At 45.6% G+C, this 15,140-nt stretch overlaps 1 protein-coding gene across 2 annotated transcripts in view; it reads right to left on the bottom strand.

The window, feature by feature from the left end:
* The window catches only part of AGMO (alkylglycerol monooxygenase), a 362,759-nt gene that overhangs the window by 140,772 nt on the left and 206,847 nt on the right, over window positions 1-15,140 (bottom strand). The window contains exon 11 of one of the 2 annotated variants that reach the window (XM_074984668.1): window positions 6,761-6,843. In XM_074984668.1, coding sequence (XP_074840769.1) covers window positions 6,761-6,843 — 83 coding nt within the window. Of the gene's footprint in view, window positions 1-6,760; window positions 6,844-10,653; window positions 12,251-15,140 lie in introns of those variants that run through there. The other variant, XM_074984669.1, reaches the window with a different exon arrangement.

The following is a 15,140-nucleotide window of genomic DNA, read 5'->3' as shown; positions in this document are numbered from 1 at the left end:
CCACATTAGGTGACTACCCAGCAATAACCCAAGATAGGAGATGGGTAATCGGATCATGTGCAGCTTGTCCCCGAGAGGACCGCTGTCGAGAGACGGGTATCCTCTTGGAATACCCTGTGAAGGGCATAATGTTTGGCGAAGGTGTCATAGGATGACCAGGTCGCCGCTCTGCAAATGTCTTTTAGCGCAACGCCCTTGAAAAAGGCTGTTGATGCCGCCACCGCCCTAGTGGAATGAGCCCTGGGTGTGGCCAGTAAAGGAGTCTTTTCGAGTTCGTAGCACATTTTTATGCAGCATATGATGTGCTTCGAGATTCTCTGCGAAGAGAGACCTTCTCCTTTCGATTTGGGAGCGAGAGAGACTAGGAGTCTATCCATTTTCCGGAAGGACTTGGTCCTGTCTATATAGAAGGCTAGTGCCCTCCTCACGTCCGGGAGGTGTAGGCGCGCCTCTTTGTTAGAGTTATGAGGCTTTGGATAAAACAAGGGTAAAACTATAGGTTCGTTAATATGAAACTCAGAAGAAACTTTAGGAACAAAGGCTGGATCCAGCCGTATGGTTACCGCCTCCTTGGAAAAAACAGTGCAGGGTGGCGTTGCCATAACTGCTGCAAGCTCGCTCACCCTGCGAGCTGACGTGATTGTGAGAAGAAAGGTCGTCTTTATCATAAGGAGGTGGAGGGAAACCATGGCCAAAGGCTCGAATGGTGGTCCCGTTAGCGCATTAAGCACCAGGTCCAAGTTCCACGAAGGTGGAAGCGGTTTACGAGGGGGGTATAGGTTTACCAACCCTTTGAGGAACCTGGTAACCATGGGATGGGCAAACACCGTGGGCCCTTCCTCTTCGTGTCTGAACGCCGAAATGGCGGCAAGGTGGACCTTTAATGAGGATAGTGAGAGTCCTCCTCTCTTGAGGTCCAGTAAATACTCTTAATATTACAGGTATAGGCACCGAAAGGGGGGCTAGCTGTTTGGTAGGACACCATGCCGTGAAGTGAGTCCATTTCTGCTAGTAGGTCTTCCTGGTGGAAGTCCTCCTGCTACTTTCTAGGACTTGTTGCACTTCCTCCGTACATGTGCTCTCTAGGGAGCTGAGCCATGGATTAACCACGCTTGTAGTCGCAGGCCTTGGGGGTGCGGATGCACTATGGACCCCTGGGCTTGCGTGAGCAGATCCGGCGCCACCGGAAGGGGCATCGGTGGACGGTCCGACATGCACAGGAGTAGGGGGAACCATTGCTGTCGATCCCATGTTGGGACTATCAGGATCATTCGGGCTCCTTCCCTCCTGGCTTTCTGCAAGACTTTGTGGATCAGCACTGTGGGAGGAAAAGCGTAAAGCAGGGGGCCCCTCCAGGAGATCGCGAATGCATCCCCCAAGGACCCCCTTCCAGTCCTGCCCTAGAGCAGAATCGTGGGCACTTCTTGTTGTGTTGAGTAGCAAACAGGTCCATCTGGGGAAAACCCCATGCGTGAAAAATGGGTCGTAGCAGATCGGGACGGATCTGCCACTCGTGCGTGAGTGCGAAACGCCTGCTCAGCTGGTCTGCCTTCACATTGTGAGCGCCTGGTAAGTACGAGGCTTTCAAGGTTATATTGTTGGCGATGCACCAGTTCCACAACCGGACTGCTTCCGCACATAAGGCATGGGACCGAGCTCCTCCTTGCCGATTTATATAAAACATGGTGGAGGTATTGTCTGTACTGATCCCGACTACTTTGCCTTGTATATGGTCTCGAAAGTGTCTGCAGGCGTTGAACACTGCTCTGAGCTCCAGTATATTTATGTGCAGTGACTGCTCCGTGGAGGACCACAGCCCTTGCGTCACCTCTTCGCCCATGTGTGCTCCCCACCCTATGAGGGAGGCATCTGTAGTAAGAAAAAACGATATTTGTGGTTGGTGGAAGGGTACCCCTGTTAGCAAGTTCTTGGGGTTTACCCACCATTGTAGGGATTTGCGCACCTCTGTTGTGGGCGACACCACCCTGTGAACGGTGTGTGCTGCCGGTTTGTATACGCTCGCCAGCCAGTGCTGCATGCTGCGCATGTGTAACCTGGCATTCTGTACTACGAACGTCGCTGCTGCCATGTGGCCCAGCAGCTGTAAGCACGTCAGAACTGGCACCATAGGGCTGAAGGTGATGACTTGCACGAGGGAGCCGATGGCCCGAAAGCGTGTCTCTGGTAGATACACTCTCGCTGTAATAGAATTTATGCGTGCCCCTATGAACTCTATGGCCTGTGTGGGGTCTATCTTTGATTTTGCCAGATTGATAACCAGGCCGAGCGAAGAGAACGTGCCTGCTGTGACGCGTATCATGCGTAGTACCTCCTCCTTCGAGGCCCCTTTGAGTAGGCAGTCATCCAGATACGGGAATATAAATACCCCCTGTCTGTGCAGGTAGGCTGACAACACTGCCAAGGTCTTGGTGAAGACTCTGGGGGCCGAGGAGAGGCCAAACAGTAGGACCTTGTATTGAAAATGTTCTTTGCCTACCATGAACCCGAGGAATCGTCGGTGAGCTGGATGGATAGTTATGTGAAAATACGTGTCTTGTAAGTCGAGGGCTGCGAACCAATCTCCATCATCTAGTGTCGTAAGGATGGAGGCGATTGTGATCATCCGTAAGTGTTGCTTGCGCAGGTACCGGTTGAGGCCTCCAAGATCTAAGATGGGCCTCCAGCCTCCTGTCTTTTTCTCCGTGAGGAAGTACCTTGAGTAGAACCCTTTCCCTTGCAGTTGCTCCGGCACTCTTTCCACTGCCCCTATGAGCATGAGATGGTCTACCTCCTGCTTGAGCCTCACTACATGGGAGGCCTCCTGGAGGTGGGGTCTGGGTGGAGGTCGTGGCGGTGGGAGTGACTGGAAGGGGATGGCATACCCCGTGGCTATGATCTCCAGCACCCATTTGTCTGTGGTGATCCTTTGCCACTGGTCGTAGAATGGTCGGAGGCGATGGTGGAATAACCAATTCGGATGACCTTGTGCGATGGTAGTGATGGCGCAGCCCCGGATCTGTGTGTCAAATGTGTGGCCTTTGGCCCTGCCCCGAGGACGCACGGATCTGTTGGGAACGTCGCCTGGGAGTTCTGTACTGCTGGTGCTGTTGATGTCGCCCTTGCTCGTAACCCCTGTGGTACTGGGGACGCTGTTGCTGGTACTGGTACCATCTTTGTTGAGGGTAGTACTTTTTCTTTCTGTATGGAGGGGTGTAAATCCACAGGATCCTAAGTGTGGCTCTTGAATCTTTACTGGAATGAAGGACCGAGTCAGTTGATTCAGCAAACAGCTTCTGTGAGTCGAAGGGAAGATTGATGATCTTTGCCTGCAGATCCCTCGGTATACCCGAAGTCTGGAGCCAGGACTCCCTTCGCATCACCACTGCCGTAGCTGTGGAGCGTGCTGCTGTGTCCGCAACATCCAGGGCGATCTGAACTCCCGTCCTCGAGGCCGCGTAGCCTTCTTGCACGATGGCCTTGAACACCGGTTTCTTGTCCTCTGGAAGCGAGTCCATGAGGGAGGTTTAGTTGTCGAAATTGTGGTTCACTAGATGCGCTGCGTAATTTGCCATTCGCAACAGTAGTGTGGAGGAGGAGTAGACCTTTCTGCCGAACAGCTCGAGCTTCTTGGCATCTTTTTCTGTTCCCCGTCTTGAATTGAGATGTCTTTGATCTTTGTTGCGACGACTCCACCACCAAGGAATTTGGTTGTGGGTGGCTGAACAGGAACTCCATGCCCTTCGCCGGCACGAAGTATTTCTTGTCCGCTCTCTTGTGGACAGGTGGAATAGTTGCAGGGGTCTGCCATATCATAGTGGCGGACTCCAAGATTGTTTCGTCAAGGGGTATTGCTATTTTGGAGGAGGCTGGAGGTCTCAGATTTTTGAGGAGCTTATGGTGTTTCTCTTGCACCTCTGCTGTCTGGATGCCTTGCGTGAAGGCCACCCTTTTAAACAGCTCTTGAAACTGTTTGACATCGTCCGGAGGATGGACGTCCCCCGGGGCCGTAGCCTCGTCCGGGGAGGAGAGCGAGGAACCACTAGGATACGCCTCTCTGGACCCTTCGGGTTCCTGTTGGTGATGGTACATCCGCTTGCTGGAAGCTTGCAAGGGAAAATCTCGGGGTTCCATAACCAGTGCCCCCTGAGATACTTGAGTCTCTGTCCCCGTTCGCGATTGCCCTCGGGGATACGGGATCGTCTGTGGGGATCTTTCCCTGGTAGACTGCCGTTGGTGTCTATGCCCTGCGTGATAGGGACGACCATGGCAGCATGGGCACTGTTCTTGGGAAGGTGACCTGGACCACTCCCTTGGTGCATACCCCCTGCGTCTGGGGGAGCGAGATCATCGAGAGACCTGGGACACTGGAGAGAGCGATTTGTGATAGTACTCCAGCGGCTCAAACCCCAAGAAGGGTGAAGGTGGTCCCAGCCAGGGCGAGACTGGTTGTAAAAATGGAGAAGGGGGCTCCGGGTAGGCTAGGAGGGACCCCTGCCTTCTAGTTGGAGTCTGCAGCATGAGCGGAGGGCTGAGAGAAAGCAACTCTGCAGCCCTGTCTGGAGAGGGGCTGCGGTGCCTCGTTTTCTGTGCAGCCTTCCCCCTCCTTTGAGGGGGTGGCTCCGCCCCGTGACGTGCAGGGGATCTCGGCCCCGTCCGCGCCACGCTCGGCACGCTCATGGGCGGTGCTGTGCGGGCAGTGTCCTCCGATGCCTGCAGGCTGCGTGCCTGCGCGCTCTGCACCGCTGGTTCCCCGGGGGTCGGTGCCGCTGCCTGCGGTGCTGCCGGTACCAGCGCTTGTTTAGCCGCCGCCCTGCCTGCGGTGCGGGGCGGCTGTTTGATCATCGGAGGCTGAGCCGCCTCCACGTGGCTCTCCGTGCCGCCACCAATCAGCTGTTGCTGCGGCTGGGGGCTGTGCACTCCTCCCATCCTGCTCGCTGTTGCTGCTGGCAGGGATCGGGTTGGGGAGACTTTCCTCCGTTTTTGCGCTGATGGGGTGAGGGAGGCAGCTTTCCTTTTATGGGCCCCGGAGGGTCCCTCTTGCTGCGGCCGCTCCGGCACGTCTGGCTGGAGGGCCTTGTCAAATAGCAGCATTTTAAGCCGCATCTCCCTGTCCTTCCTTGCTCTGGCTGTCAATTTTGCACAGAAGGAGCATTTCTGCGTGACATGGGACTCCCCAAGGCATCTTATACAGTGACTGTGCCCATCAGACGCTGGCATTGCCTCTCGGCAAGACTCACATTTCTTGAATCCTAAAGAGGACATTGTTGGTGAATCTTTTAATTGTTAATGGGGTACTTAGCACCTTCTCTGTGCTGTTTTCCCTCTCTCGGATAGCCCGCCGCGGCAGGAGGGCTAATGGCCCTAGGCTCCTGGCCTCCGGCGCTCCGCTTGTTACTAGGACTGGACTGAATGCCGTCCCGCTTGTTGTTTCTTGTTTGTTTGTTTGTTTGTTTGTTTTTTGAAAATAACAACTGGCTAACTTAACAATAGACTAAGAACTTGAAAACTTTAAAGAAAACAGCTAAAACCATTGAATACGCTAACTTGGCCGTAGCCTAGTCGGATTCCGTCTGCAGCCAACGGCGGTTAAGAGAAACTGGCGGGGACCGGATCGCGCACGTGGCCAGGAGCGCGCAAGGGAGCGGCACGCACCGGCGCATGCGTGATCCGGCAGAAACTGCTTGGAAGATCTGATCTGCAGCGCCGGGCGAGCCCAACACCTAAAGTGGAGCACCCCGGGGACACTCGAAGAAGAACCTATTAATCCCTATTGGTGAAGTAAATTATTTACCATCGAGGTGAAGATAAGAATGGACCATGGCAACATTATGAAACATCCCTAATGAATAATTTGAGCTTATCTTTACAGAATTCTAATTTTCCTTTATTTACACTTATCCACACTTTTAGCTACGTAAATTCTGACCTTCTTCTGCACTTTGTTAAATTCTTGTCCTATGCTGAAATACATCATTTAATATGTAAAAATCAAAGACATTTATCTTTGAATGAATAATGAATGTCACACAGAGCAGGATTGTCACTGGAATGTTAAATGAAGACATGACTATATATTTAAATATAAATAATGTTGCCTACACATTTTACAATCAGGATGAATACCATTTCTCTCTACAGTTGTTTTCCATTACTTCTTAGGTCCTTACTCATGTTGAGTAGCCCAAAAGAAGCCTCACTGACTCCAGCAGGAGTAACTGTAGTAGGTAAACACATCACAGCTTGGCCTATATATTGCAATGTGAAAGTACCAGGAGTGGACAATAAGTGGCCCAGGGACTGAACACAGTTTGCCATGGTTAGCACGTCGCTGGCTGCCTTATGCATTATTTGCCTGTTTGCCACAGGTACAGCTGCTCATTGGCTGAAATTCACTGTTCCCGGCCAACAGGAGCTGCGGGAAGCAGTGCAATCCAGGACACCACTCCTGCACCTCCCATTGACTGGGAATGGCAATCCATGGCCAACAGGTGCTGCAATGGCCATACCTGTGGACAGCAGGTAAATAAGGTGCCTGGCAGCCTCCTGCCAGTGGCTAACTGTGATCAACCACGTTCAACTCATGAGCTGCTTACTGCCCACCTCTGTGCAAGTATGAAGTGTACACATTTGAGTAAAATGATAGCATTTTTGATATTTGTGTGGTTGCAATATTTTATAAGTGATTGTGGTAAACAATAGAACTTCTACTTTGTTCACAGCCAGGAAAAAAAGAAAGCATAGAAAATGTTCCATGTCTTGCCTTTGCTCCATAAGGAATCCAATGGAGGTCAATGTCAGGATAATGTAGCCAATCCTCAGGAGAAGAGTTACCTGCGATAATGTCTGTTAAAACAACAAACAAATATCTCATTTAGGGTAACTCTCAGAAGGGATATTGGTTTCTCAGACTCACACGGGGGCAGTCTGAACTTACACTCTCAATTATACATTGGTGGCTGCTTTGCAAGTTGTTCGATACTTTGAACTGTATAGCTTCAAACAAAACAAAACAAAATACAAAAACAAAACAAATATGTGAGATTCACCAGCCTGGTTCCTAAATATCCTTATTATTTCATTTTTGGGTGCTAAAGAAATCAGATCTTTTTCCCAAAATACTTCTTATCACAGAATTAATCTTTAAAAATAATAATTTTTAATTTTCACTACTGTTTTTTCCCCCTGACATCATCTGAACCCTTTACTCTGGTACTTAAAAGAAAACAGTTAGCCATCCCAAGTCTGACTAGCTGCAGGGCTTGTAAACTGCAACCTCAAGATTTCAGGCGCTGAAAACAAACAAAAGTACACGTATGCCTGTTTGGAAGCATGAGTCCAATAAATCCTGTTCTCCAACGTCATCTCTTCTCCTTTGATTGGTGGCCTCTATCCCAAAGTGAACTAAGGTAAGACTCTGTGCACGTAAGAGTGTCATTGAAGGGGTGGGGGGATTCACAAATTTTATAACTTTATGAATTTCCATGGTCCATACTTCCAGCACATTTCAGACTATAAACCCAGGTTGAATGGGTCCTGTTGTTTTACTGAAGAATCAGAAAGCACTACTTCAATGTCATTAATAAAAAAAGCTATTCAATAAAGAAAACAAATTTCCAGCAATGGGATAACAGCAGTCTAATCAATTTACAAACCAGCAAATGCTTTTCACTAGTCATAGCCATTAAGCTTCTGCACTGCATGGATTTATATCAGGGTGAATAAAATTGTGACAAAATAGTAACCAATCCCACCTTTCAATATATTAAACTTCCACCACTCAAGAAAGCTGAAAAACTCCGTCCACGCTATGTTCATTCATCCAGGCTTGCAGTCTGAATTCAGTGGCACTTCTCCTAAGTCACATAAGGTACACCTAACACAGCATTTTAGATGCCCCTCAACCTGGATTGACAGACATGAGCTAGAAGGTCCCATTCTAGCACTCTAAAACAAGATGTTTAGACAATACTTTGAAACGATTTGACAGCAGCCTTACTGAAGGGGGCTCCAAAGCAGATGGAGAGAGGCTGCCCTCAGTAGTGATGGATGGCAGAACAAGGAGCAATGGTCTGAAGTTACAGAGGGAGAGGTGTAGATTGACTATTAAGAAAAAATATTTCACTAGGAGAGGTTTTTAAGACCCAGCTTGATGAAGGCCTGGCTGGGATGATTTAGTTATGGTTGATCCTGCTTCGGGCAGGGTGCTAGACTAGATGGCCCCCAAAGTCTCTTCCGGCCCTAGGATTCTAAGATCTGGCTGATGCTTGGAAGCTTACCCCACTCTTCTTAAGCCACCGAGCCTGAGTTGCAACTTTGAAGTTCTATATAGACAATATCTATTTTTAGAAGAGTAGCATGAGCCTACCTAGCCCAAGTCTGTCAACTCAAGTTGGAAGACTTGCTTCCATGGCTGTGTATTTTCAGATGCCAGTGAGGATATGTTCAAATATGGCCCAAGAAGACTAAGTTTTGCATTCTAGTTTTGAAGGTTTTGATGAAAAAAACCCTCCTCCTTCACTATAACATAATGAAAGCCTAAATAATTTTTCATTGTTATCACTGAAGCAATTTTGTTTTGACATGAAAAGATGCTATACCATTATGAGTAAAGCTTTTAATAAGAAATTACTCCATGATGCTGCAAAATTTTTGCATTTTTATATCTAAGCACAAGCAGTCCCACTGAAAGCAACAGGAATATTCATGTGCATAAAGTTACTAGCCTGCTTATGTTTTTGAAAGTTATGACCTCATTCTTTTTGCTGTAAAGCTGTATAAAATTCAAGCAAGATATCGTAGCAGTAGTTGCATTTGAAGAAATCCCAGGATTTATAACTTAATTTATAACTAACTGTAATAGTCATAATAGCACAGATTTTAAAATACATTTTACAAAGCTTCAGCCTGACTTTAAAAATCATTCAGAAAAAAAAAATCAAGTAAAGTAAATCACTGATTTAAATGGCTTTGATTTAATTATTTTGCTCTGGTCTCCTTCAATAGTTCATTACACAAGAGCAAGCTAGAATCTCTATTACAATAATCTACTATCTCTTTCTGCCTTACCTGTAGGCACTTTTATGCAACAACACCACTATGATTATCTGTGGTATCTTAACCGTCCTGGAGAGGACATGTGGGCCAATGAATATAGTGACAGGACCACGAGAGGACGGATTCAATTTTCTACCCCAAAAGAGAATCCCCATATAGCCTTGAGAAGTCTCTTAGTCTCTGACTGCCTCAGTTCCTTTCTGTAAAATGGGGTTAATAATACTTTCCTCCTCACCAGAATGGCCTGGGGATTAAAGAAAATTAGCTTCTCATATACTATTGTCATTTGGGCCAGATAAATAACTTAGATTTTTAAAAAATGGTCCCCACCTTCTTACCCTCCTTCCCTTATTTTCCCCACACCCACCTCCAACCCAGCTCCACTGCAGGTAAAGATAACAGGATGGCTCCCTTCCCAGCACACAGAAAGGGAGACCAACAGTCACTAGGACAGAGACTTCCTTCAGCTTCCCAGACAACACAGCTGCTAGGGCAGTCTGCAAACTGGGCAGCCCAGAATTTGAAATGTGAGCTTGCATGTTCTGTGCAGGTTCTAGGGCAGGCAGCTGAGGAGGTCTTCTGCTACTCAGTCTTCCCTCTCACCGCCAAACCTGCCTGAACCATAACAAACATATCAAAGTCATGGAACTAGCTGGGGTTTCTGCAGCAGTTGTGTGGGAAGGCAGAGCCACCTTGTCTTAAAGACCCATAGCCCATGTCACTAAAATTCAAGGTAGGAGAAAATACTGAAATTCAGACTTCGTCCTGTGAAGATTTATACATATTCAAAACTTCACTTATGTGAATAATCTCCTACGGTGCATGTGTAAATCTCTGCAGGATTGGGCCTCAGTCATCCAAGACTTAACCTTCTGTTCTCCCTAATCTCGGTTTCCAAAGTGAGAATTAAATGCAGTTTAGATGTAAACCTGTTTGACTGTTAGGTTCTGGCAAAGAGAAGGGAGTGCAGATAGATTTCATGAACAATAGACTTAAAAAACAAAGTAGCAGAAATGTAACACTTCAATGACATCCTCTGTCAGACCTGATGCAGACCTTACACTTGACAGCAAGGTGGCCTGTAGGTCTCCATTATTTGAAAGTCAAAACTATTCTGATGCTCTTATGCCATGTAGACATGATGAACAATGCTCCTGCTAATCTTTTCCATTCATGTGTATATATTTTTCTACGTAGAATAAATGTTTTATGGGCATTGAGGCACATGTGAATGTGCACCACCAGTACTAACAAAAAGCGTAAACTGTGGGTGCTCTGCTAATCACTTAAATCTCTCCTGAGCACCCATACAGGAGCACAGCTTACAGGGAACACAGATGCCAAAAGGAAGAATATATACTATATTATTTCTCTTCTACTCTTAAAGTGCTCTATTTTCTGAAATGGTGAAAGGTGAACCATGTGACTTTGTTGACAGGAACAAGTGCAGTATGTGTACGTTACATTTCTTGAAATGAAGTGCCTTATTTAAACGATTTTGCGTAGCTAATCTGTGTTCCCACATTGGTAGCGACTCTTTGGGCTATCTTGTAAACTTGCAATAAACCACAGTATACTGTAATATCACACCAGATTTATTCAAGTACATTGGGGTAACAAGAAACATTGCAAACATCAACCACGTAGTGTAAATATATTTTTATTATTATTTATTATTATCTTTATTTTCACATTTCTAAGACAGTGGTTACTCACTAGCATAGTTCCTCAATTTATGTTTCAAAAGTTGTATTCATGGTATCACCCCATGAAGTGGACTATGGCAGCTGAGCAACAGTTTCCTAATCGTTCAGCTACCAAGATCAACAAAAAAAAACAGTAGGTTATTTCACTAAACCAAACATTATATATTAAATGTAGGCATTGCAAATTGCAGTGAGAAAGGAATATGCCTTTTATAACTTAGCATTACTGCTAGCAACCTCTTTCCACTCGAAAAATTATATATATTCATGGCTAGATAAAATAAATGAGTATTTATGTACTGCAGTATTTGTATAAACAAGGAAGCCTGTGGGACCCCAGCAGGACCCCCAATTACATATCAGCCACAACTTTTGCAATGTGGTTATTGGCTGCAATGGAACAGAAAAAATATTTCTGTTGGATTTTGATTTCACTGCAAGCTTTCAAAATGTCACAAAGTTTAAGAAAGGAGTTATGGAATTTGGGAAAGAAATTTACACTGCTCCATAATCAACAGATTACCACAAAATATTTTTAGCAAAGAAGAGATAATTTGCTTAAACCAAGTAAATATACCATTCAGAATGAATGTGTGTTTAGACAAGGGTCAGTTTCAAAACTAACTTTTATGTTTCAAAGGATTTTAGATTATTTTATTTTTGTAACGTGTCCCACAAAAGTATTTCTTCTACTGGCACATTGGAGAGCTACAGCCCCGATCAAAAGTAATGGCACACTTTGCAATTTACCAAATGCTAACAATCTGCACCACATTTTATGTTTTCTCATCTAGTAACACTAAGGCAGAATTCAGTTTCAGCATTAAGGAGGTAACTTTGTTAAGCTTCTCTATTCAGAGGCTTTTAACAGAAAACCCTTAAAACTTCTTGGAGTGTTTAAAAATACAGAATGACGTACATCAGACAATGATGTCTTGCTGGGGTGGATTACAATTGTGCTCTCAGCCTTTGAGAGATATGTTAGTGCTTTATCTTTTTTCTTGGTCTCATCAAAACTGCTTATGTATTGGCTGTGGCCTTGGCGCTCAGAGAGTGGGGCTGGAGCACGTGTGGGTGATGCTCCTAGCATGCTCTCAGCTTCCTGCTACAGGATTCCTGCGTGCATGCTGCTTTAAGGTGGCCAGACACACGGATCATGGAGTCCCGCTGCTGCCGGCTGAAGTGGCCCTGCAGTCCAGCAGACCAGCGCCATGGCGGACCCATTGTTGAAAAAGCAGGTTGTGGAGCCTCTACATGTGTGCTCTTGCAGTTTAGTTTTTCAAAAAGGGACAATCTTCCTGATGCAGGATTGGGGTTCAGATTATGACATCTGAGCCCCGTTCTTTAGCTTTTCTTTTGAAAGAAGGTGTTGCACGTGTAGACACTCCTCTTGTTCTTTCGAAAGAGGGCCATACGTTTCAATGTTTCATGCATGCGTAGACACAGCTACTAACTTCAGTGGAATTTTCAGTCAGACTTTGGTGTGCAGACTACCGGGGAAGAAAGAAAGACAGTGTACTCTCTCTCTCACACAGAAAATTGTAATTTGTTCTTTCAGATTGTGCCAGTTTCTTAAGTTAAATTAAAGGTCATTTCGACTGAAGGTGGCTGGCTACTTAATATGTATGGAAAATCTTATCCTTTTAAAGGATATGAAACCAAATACTGACTCTAATCATATAAGAAATGTAACAACGATGTGCTGCTAGAGTGTCTTATTGCCATTATGAAATGGAACTTCTGCCCAAAATTAGGAAAATCATTACCTCTTTCCATTTATGGAGCTATGCCATGAGTATGATATAATACACAGCCAAGCAGAAAGCTCCTAGTTGTGTCTATAGCCATTTCAAACCTCATCGTACAGGAAAACTGATACTAACTGAAGAATTTGCCAAGTTACGTTATTCATATCTGTGCTCTCCTCTTGCCAGTTTTCCCTCTTTATTTTTAAAAAGATACAGAAACTTGGTCTTCTGTTCAATGCTGCTTCCTTCACCATCCTTGGAGTTTCTTTCCTGAAGTGTGGGAACTTTTCTTCTTGTCTTCTCCTTTTCCTTCCTATCTGTATTACTCCATTACCTCATGTTTTGTGCAGGTCATTTCCTGCTCATTTTGCTACTTTAAGTTTACAATGGCAAACCTTCCAAATGGTTCTTCTGTGGGATTGTGGAGAATTTCAAACAATAATGTTAAAAGGCTTTGGACTGTATTTAAACTTCCCTTAATCCTTTCACAGAAGTTTTTAAACAGCTGCAGTTGTAAATGATAGTACAAAAACGAGTTAGGGCCATATATTCCTCTTTTTGCAGGGGAAAATAAACAAAACTAGGGAGAAATTCATGTGCAGTACGCTCCAGCTCTTGCTGCCGCAAAGACCCACTGTATCTACAACTAGGTCTGTCAGATTTACTGGTGCCAGGAGACATGGCCTGAAAATCATTCATAGGTTGGAGAGTCACAATACAGAACACTAGTAACTGATCTCTCTCTCATATGCTCTGTATCTGTGCTGGTCCTAATTCTGCATAGCTCTAGTTTAGTTCATGCCCTCAGCAACGGCATCATAGCCATGCACCACTCAAACACGACTCTCTGCTGAGTTTACAAGGTGCGAAAAACAAGTTGATATTAAAGGAGAATTAACCTCTTTCACATAAATTATGCAGGGACGCTGTATAAAACAGTCATTTCAGCTCCTCCCCCACCAGAACAGTAAAATCTCTATTTTGTGTGCTATTCAAACATTTCCTGTTTGGTACAGAATGGCTTTGGGAGGCTATATGATGCCATAGGATCATACCATATGGGCAAGCATGCAGGCCCCAACTCCTTGTCGTTGTTTCAGACCATCTTCCTGCCCTACATGTCGTGTGCTGGAGGAGGAGCTTTCAACTCAGAGAATGAGCACAAATATTTTTGGCCAAGATTTTTTGAAAGTAACTCTTGACTTTTAAAAGCCTACTTTTTTGGGTGCCTCACTTCAGACATTTCCAAAAGGACTGCATTTTAGAAAATGCCAAGCAACTATCTGCTAAAGTATCAGATCTCTAAGCTTCTACCACTGAGCACCCACATTCATTTTTGGAAAAGTTGACATTAATATTTTTAATCTATAATTCTAACAAGAGGGTTTAATTCAATCTTTTTACTTGAATTACCTTACACTTTATGGTTACGTCTACATTACAGTGATCTGCCAATGGAATTTACTGTCAGAAGAGATCTTCCAGCAAAACAGCTGTCGACAGATCACATCCACACATAAAAGCATATGGAAAAAGCAATCTGCTTTGTCAACAGAGAGCGGCCAGACTGCCTGGCTGCACTCTCAACAGTAGGGACAACGGGAAGCTCAGCAAACAGGGCTGCCCGATGAACCAGAAACCCGATCCTTCGACAGAGGGCACCCCCCTCCCCCAGAGTGTCTACACAGCTTTTTTGATTGACAGAAATTGTTCACAAAGGCATTATTCCTCATCACAGAGAGGGAGAATGCTGTTGGTGGAAGTGCTGAGTTTTGTTGACAGACTGCCAACAAAATACATTTTGTGTGTAGACACTCCGCAAGTTTGTCAACAAAACCCTGGTTTTGTTGATAAAACTCTCTAGTGTAGACAGAATCATAGAATGATAGAAGAGTAGGACTGGAAGGGACCTCGAGAGGCCATCGAGTCCAGCCCCCTGCCCTCATGGCAGGACCAAGCATTTTCTAGACTATCCCTGAAAGCCATCTATCTAACCTCTTCTTAAATAGCTCCAGTGATGGAGATTCTACCATCTCCCTTGGCAATTCGTTCCAGAGGTTGATCACCCTGACAGTTAGGAACTTTTTCCTAATGTCCAACCCGAACCTCCCCTGATGCAATTTCAGTCCATTGCCTCTTGTTCTATCCTCAGAGGCAAGGAAGAACAAGTTCCCTCCCTCTGCCTTATGACACCCTTTTAAATACCTGAAAACTGCTATCATGTCACCCCTCAATCTTCTCTTTTCCAAACTAAACAAGCCCAATTCTTCCAGCCTTACTTCATAGGTCATGTTCTCTAGACCTTTGATCATTCTCATTGCTCTCCTCTGGACCCTCTCCAATTTCTCCACATCCTTCCTGAACTGCGGTGCCCAGAACTGGACACAATACTCCAGCTGAGGCCTAACCAGCACAGAGTAGAGCAGGAGAATGACTTCTCGTGTCTTGTTCACGACACACCTGTTAATGCATCCTAAAATCATGTTTCCCTTTTTCGCAACAGCATCACACTGTTGACTCATATTTAGCTTGTGGTCCACTATAACCCCCAGATCCCTTTCTGCTGTACTTATTCCTAGGCAGTCCTTTCCCATTCTGTATGTGTGACACTGATTGTTTCTTCGTAAGTGGA

Source organism: Carettochelys insculpta, chromosome 2 (assembly GCF_033958435.1).
Source record: "Carettochelys insculpta isolate YL-2023 chromosome 2, ASM3395843v1, whole genome shotgun sequence".
Classification (NCBI taxonomy): Eukaryota; Metazoa; Chordata; order Testudines; family Carettochelyidae; genus Carettochelys; species Carettochelys insculpta.
Note: the sequence above shows the minus strand (reverse complement) of the source record. Positions and strands in the feature narration are given on the sequence as shown.